Source organism: Mobula birostris, chromosome 6, assembly GCF_030028105.1.
Source record: "Mobula birostris isolate sMobBir1 chromosome 6, sMobBir1.hap1, whole genome shotgun sequence".
Taxonomy (NCBI): Eukaryota; Metazoa; Chordata; class Chondrichthyes; order Myliobatiformes; family Myliobatidae; genus Mobula; species Mobula birostris.
In genome coordinates, this window is record NC_092375.1 from 32,676,602 (window position 1) to 32,683,419 (window position 6,818).

A 6,818-nucleotide genomic window follows, 5' to 3' on the forward strand; every position below is an offset into this window, starting at 1 on the left:
TTTCACCCCATACCCTTTGATACCCTGGCTAATCAAGAACCTATCTATCTCTGCCTTAAATACACCCATTGACTTGGCCTCCACAGCCGCTCATGGTAACAAATTCCACAGATTTACCACCCTCTGACTAAAGTAATTTCTCCGCATCTCAATTGTAAAAGAACGTCCTTCAATCCTGAAGTCGTGCCCTCTTGTCCTAGAATCCCCTACCATGGAAAATAACTTTGCCATATCTAATCTGTTCAGGCCTTTTAACATTCGGAATGTTTCTATGAGATCCCCCCTCATTCTCCTGAACTCCAGGGAATACAGCCCAAGAGCTGCCAGACATTCCTCATACGGTAACCCTTTCATTCCTGGAATCATTCCTGTGAATCTTCTCTGAACCCTCTCCAACCAAACTGGTGGTCAGACACTTCCAAATATTGAGGGTATTTATCTCAAACCAATTTTTATACTTACATTTTGTTTCATGGAATTGAGGTCTGAGGGCAAATTAGAGTTAGACCCTTCAGACGTGGTGGTTTCCAATACTAGATGATGTGTCGTGGTATGGTCTATATCAGCACACTAGGGATTCTATGTGCTTGATGCGTTTTAGATGCCAACTTATTTGTCAGTATTAGCTTACAGATATGTTAATTATCCTTTAGTCACTTAAGAATAAAATAGAATACTTTTCATCAAGCATCAATCTGGATTATTGCAATATGATCTGTTTTGTACTCTTAAAGTTTCTTACAGAAAATAATTATGTTCCCTTTCTCATCCAGATTGAAGATCAGATGAAATGGCTTACTAAAGGAGTTTTCCATATTGGTGTAGGAACACCTGGGCGAATTAGAGACTTGATAGACCGTGGTAGGAAAGCCTGTCCCCTCTAATTAAGTTTGGTTTTACAACTTCTGCCTATTGAGAGTGAACTTGTTGTTACTCTGTACATGCTTAACCTCTCTTATTCAGTAGCTGTTGTAGTTAATATTGTCAAGGTGACTTGATCAGTGACGATTCATGCTGCTGATCTGACTTGAGATGTAAATGGAATGAAATAAACGAGAGAAAAAAATACGAAACAGAAGCAGTGAGATACAAATCTGCAGATGCAGAAAATCTGAAATAAAACAAAGGATGAAATAGGTCAGGCAGAATATTGAAGGAGTAAAGTGGAGTTCATGTACAGTTTGATGATAGTTCATCTTCTCCAAATAAGTCAGCTGTGATTAACACTTCCTTCACCACACTATCTTAGCCAGCACCATGACTATCTCTGTCATTCAGCCTCTCTCCATCCTATCACTGATTGTGTCTTCGTTTTCCTTATTACGGTGAACCGAAAGATAGATAGATATACTTTATTGATCCCGAGGGAAATTGGGTTTCATTACAGCCGCACCAACCAAGAATAGAAGTCCAACAGTAAAAAGTTCAATATTCTTTCAGTTATTCCTGACGAAGGGTCTCGGCCCGAAACATCATCTGTACCTCTTCCTGTAGATGCTGCCTGGCCTGCTGCGTTCACCATCAATTTTTATGTGTGTTCCATGTTAAATAATCATGTTTTGGGATGTAGTTGAATTTTGAGATTTTTGTAGTTGCATGGTTCTACTGAATGAAGGATAATTTCATGTTCTGATTCTGTTCTGTCTGCTGGATTAGTTATTGGCAAGCGAACACAGGTAATTGGCCATGGGGTGCTGTATTATATCAAATGGCAATTTTAGCGGAAGACTTTCACGCAATTGTACAACAGTAGCGAGCTCAACTTGAGGCAATTCAGCTGAAGTTAATGAAAACCTTAATGAGCAGGTAATCGGTGAGTACAACGACACTGGTGTCAAACACTGAACAGAACTATGCCAACACCTGGACCACACTTTGAATAACCTACAAGACTTTGGATTGCATCTTCAGGCTGAAAAGTGCAGCCTCCCGGTGTCTTCAGTCAGGTATCTGGGATTCCTCATAGATCAGCATGTTTGTCACACAGATAAGACCATATAAACATAAGAAATAGAAGCAGAATTAGGCCATTTGGCCCATTGAGTCTGCTCCACCATTCCATCATGGCTGATTTACGAGGGATGATTGATAAGTTTGTGGCCTAAGATAGAAGGAGTCAATTTTAGAAAACCTAGCACATTTATTTTTCCTACATTTACACACTTAGTCCAGCAGTCGTGGAGCATACAGATCCCTTCTTTGTAGAAGTCGGCATCTTGGACCTCCAGAAAGTGGTCCACAGCAGGGGTGATTAATAAGTTCGTGGCCTAAAGTAAAAGGAGATGAGGAAAAACTTCAAACTTTCTGCATTTTCACTCAGAGTTGAACTGCACTTGCATGTAACAAGAGCTGTATAACTCATCTCCTTCTGCCTGAGGCCACGAACTTATCAATCATCCCTGCTGTGGACCACCTGGAGGTCCAAGACGTTCTCGTTACATGCACTTGCAGTTCAACTCTTTCGAGTGATAATGCAGAAAGTTTGAAGTTAATAACTCATCTCATTTTACCTTAGGCCACGAACTTATCAATCACCCCTGCTGTGGACCACTTCTACAAAGAAGGGATCCATATGCTCCACGACTGCTGGACTAAGTGTGTACATGTAGGAGGGGACTATTTTGAAAAATAAATGTGCTCCTTCTATATTAGGCCACAAACTTATCAATCACCTCTCGTATTATCCCTCTCAAAACCATTCTCCTCCCCATAACCTTTGACACCCTGACTAATTAAGAAGCTATCAACTTCTGCTATAAATATACTCAATGACTTGGCCTCCACAGCAATCTGTGGCAATGAGTTCCACAGTTTCAGTACCCTCTGGCTAAAAGAATTCCTCCTCATCACTGTTCTAACTGGACATTCTTCTACTCTGAGGCTGTGGCCTCTGATCCTAGACTCATCTACTCTAGGAAACATCCTCCCCACAATCATTTATCTGGGCCATTCAATATTCTTTAGCTTTCAATGAGATGCCCCTCATTGTTCTAAACTCCATTGAGTACTGGCCGAGAACCATCAAACATTCCTCATGTGTTAACTCTTTCATTCTCTGATTCACTCTCATGATCCTCCTCTGTACTCCCTCCAATGCCAGCACATCTGCTCTTTCATAAGAGGCCCAGATCTGTGTGGTCTGTCTAATGCTTTATAAAGCCTCAGCATTACATCCTTGCTCTAGTCCTCTGAAATGAATGCTAACATTGCATTTGCTTTCATTACCACTGACTGCAGTGTGGGTCAGCCAGTATCACAATGGGCAAGACTCGTGAGTAACAGGTCAGATTGGCAAATGAATGAGGAAAGTACTCTACAAAGTTATCGTAGATGGACATCCTACTGAAGGCACAACAAGTTTGTTGGCCAGATCATCAAACACAGAGCTGCACCTTCACCTCTCCTGGAAGGGTTCGATTTACCCCAACCAAACCAACCACCAGTGCCAGCACAGCCACAAGCAACATTGTGACAAGAAAGTGACAGCCTGCAATCACTAAGGACTAATCGCTGGTGTAAGCCCGTTGTTCCAATCCAAATCGACCCTCAAATCCTACAGGTAGTCGTCTTCAAAAGGAAAGTGTTACAGAGAGCCGAAGCTACTAATGCCTATTAGTCAGCGAACTATCAATCCCAGGCTGGCTTTCACAGATTGGTCATTGTTCCTATCAACGCCTCGAATGGTCTTGGATAAACTATTTAAATTCTCATATTTTGGGATGGTTGGGTTCTGAGATTTTTATGGTTGCGTGGTTTTACTGAATAAAGGGTTATTTCGTGTTCTGGCTTTGCCCTATCTGCTTTGTGGTTGCAGTACAGTACAAGACATTAAATGTAAATAAATAAAACATAAGACAATTTGCAATTCTTCTTTTCCATTGTTTATTTATTTTTATTTTATGTCTTGCACTGCACTGTCGCCGCAAAACAGCATACTTCACAACAGACTTTATGTCGGTGATAGTAAACCTGATTCTGATGCTGACTTCAGTCCTGCTGAAGGGTTTCAGCCCGAAACGTCGACTGTACCCTTTTCCATAGATGCTGCCAGGCCTGCTGACTTCCTCCAGCATTTTGTGTGTGTTGCTTGGATTTCCAGCATCTGCAGATTTTCTCTTGTTTCTGATGCTGACTTGTTCATTGCTTTATATGCTCTTTCTTTACCAACTGTCCTTAGATTTTTTCTATCTCCATGCTAGTGACGGGGGATCATTCATTTAGTTATGTTGGAGGAAGGGTTATATTTAGTATGCTGAAGGTGGAAATGGGTGGCATTAAAGGAGCAGGGAAAGAGAGAACAGGAATAAAAATGATGAAGTTAGAGAGACATAGATCCACAAGAGTTATAGTATGGATTGGGTAGATGGAAGGAGAATGTGGCAGACGCCAGGAACTGTGCTTAAGGATGGTGATGTTATAGAATAAAATATCTTTGACATTTGGGGAGAGGAGAAGGAATCAGCTGGGAATAAATGGGAGGATATCAGCTTGTCCAGAATGAAGCTTTAGGATAATGTTGGTAATGAGATTAGAAGGTGTGCACCAGCTTGAATGAAGTTGAAAGATGGAGGAAATGTGTGCGATTGTGAAATTAGCATGTAGCTCTGGGGAAGATGAGAAAATTGCATTTTTTAACTTCAACATCTACTTACAGGTATACATATGTGTATGCTTTTTGCAAACTGTACAAATTAAGGAATTAAGAAACTAAACTGTACAAATTAACCTGTACAAATTAAGAAAACTAAGGAATATTGGCTCACGTAAGATTCAACTAACAATTCTTGTAATCAATTTGAGGTTTAATACTTAAGACGTGTCAAAATTGAAGTATAATTTTATCTACTGTATTTCAAGTTAAGCCATGTCCATGATAAAGTTTAGAAATGTAACATTTTTATACTACTTTTCTTTTAATTGATGAGTATATTCGACATTTGTGGCTTTGTGAACACATCGTTTTAGATTACTGTTCCTCATGTTGCCATTGAAATGTAACCATATGTTAACAAGGGTCAATTATGGAAAATTTGATTTGCTTGAAAATTGAACCATCCGTTCAATTTTGAGATGATTCTAATCATAACTAACAAATGTAAAACACTTTTTTTTCTGGTTGTCCAGACGAACTAAGTCTGCAGTCTCTGAAGTATGTCATCTTTGATTGGAATTGGCGTGATCAGAAATTGAGGAGATTAATAGATATTCCAGAGGTACTTTTAATTTATGGGATTAGCTATAATTTAACATTTATACATATTTTATTTATACATGCATATGTATAAAATGCCTGATACGAGTTTAAACATTATTATAATTTAGTAATAACAATTAATATTTAACAAATGTAGAGATGGCATTAAATGGAAATATATTTGTTCCAACTCATTGACTATAAATCATTTGAAGGTGCTGGTCATGTAACTATACTTGTAATAGAACTTAACATCTGATGTATTTATTCAACCAGCACTAAATTGTGGTTTGATTTATTCTTTCATTTTAATTGTAATTGATTAATCTATCCACAGCAAATTAAACAAAACTAAGATATTTAGGATTTACATGTTGTCTGGAGAATACATCTTAGATATATAAAAATAAAGCCTTTGCCAATGCGTAACTAATCTAATGTGAAAGTTATTTTTGCAGAATACTATACAAACGTAATGTGCTTTTAAATTAGTTTATCAATTAAAATTGACTAAATTCCACAAAGAGGTATGATGTCGAATCAGTTTACCAGATTAAATCTGAGGAGATAACATTAAGAATTTACAGTGAACAAAATAGATGTTTAGGTAGGACAAGGAGATCCTTGATCTTGCTCTGATCAGTTAGATAGTAGCTGATCTGAACTTCTCTATTAATCTTTAACCATTTTAGATTAATACTTTCTCTGTCTTGAATCAAAAGCGTGGAAAGCTTTCAGTCTTCTCAATTCCATTTTTAAAACATCCATTATTTTGAAATTATGCCCCCATTTCTAAATTCCTCCATATAAGGAAATTCCCTCTCTTGTTAAGCTCCTTCAGAATCTCATGTTTCAATTTCACCACCTTTCCTTCAACTTCAAATTGCTCAGCCTTCCTCACAAGTTAACCACTCTTCCCTCAGTATCAACCTTCGTCGATCTACTCTCAGCAGTTTTCAGTGTAATACAAAGTCTGAAGTAGATCATGCTTTGTCTCCAGGAACATCTAGGATTAATAAGAATTGTTGCATTTGTTTTATGAACCAAACCAATCTTCATGAGCTTCCTGGAATACAACAGAATTGCCTGCGAATGTCTGGTTTAGATTTCAAAAACTTGAGTTTTCTACATTGGTATATACACTGTAAGATAAACATTTTCTCTATGTAGCATTCCCTTTGAATATATACATAGAATTTGAATTAATCTTTCACTGTATAATCAGTAAATAATTCTATTAATTATTTTGTTATTAGAGTTAAATGAGCTTTAGAAGCAGATAGGTTCTGATCTTATACAGAAGCCGTTATTTGGAGCTAAATTGCATTCTGTGTATTGTAGGTGAAAAAAGAAACATTGAAACTACTGGAGACAAGTATCATACCGGTCATTAAAAGTGGATCTGCGAAACTAGGCCTCTTCTGACATCATTCAATTATGATGGTTCTTGGTTTGTTTCTGACTGAACACACAAAATGACATTTGGAATAATTTCTTAGTTCAGAATTGAATAAAATGTATTATTCATAATAACTTGTCTGATTTTATATTCTTTTTGTGCTTTGTAACAGTGCAATTTTGTTTTAACTCAAACCTCTATTTTGATATGAACATTTTAAAGCAA

General features: G+C 37.6%; 1 protein-coding gene across 17 annotated transcripts in view; it reads left to right on the forward strand.

Moving 5' to 3' along the window:
- Positions 1-6,731, forward strand: part of cmss1 (cms1 ribosomal small subunit homolog) — a 291,722-nt gene extending 284,991 nt beyond the window's left edge. For 8 of the 17 annotated variants that reach the window (XM_072260140.1, XM_072260141.1, XM_072260136.1 and 5 more), the window contains 3 exons: positions 774-861; positions 5,125-5,213; positions 6,536-6,731. In XM_072260140.1, coding sequence (XP_072116241.1) covers positions 774-861; positions 5,125-5,213; positions 6,536-6,619 — 261 coding nt within the window. In that variant the 3' untranslated portion in view covers positions 6,620-6,731. The remainder of the gene's footprint in view (positions 1-773; positions 862-5,124; positions 5,214-6,535) is intronic. The other 9 variants (XM_072260147.1, XM_072260146.1, XM_072260145.1 and 6 more) reach the window with 2 other exon arrangements.
- Positions 6,732-6,818: the final 87 nt, after the last annotated feature.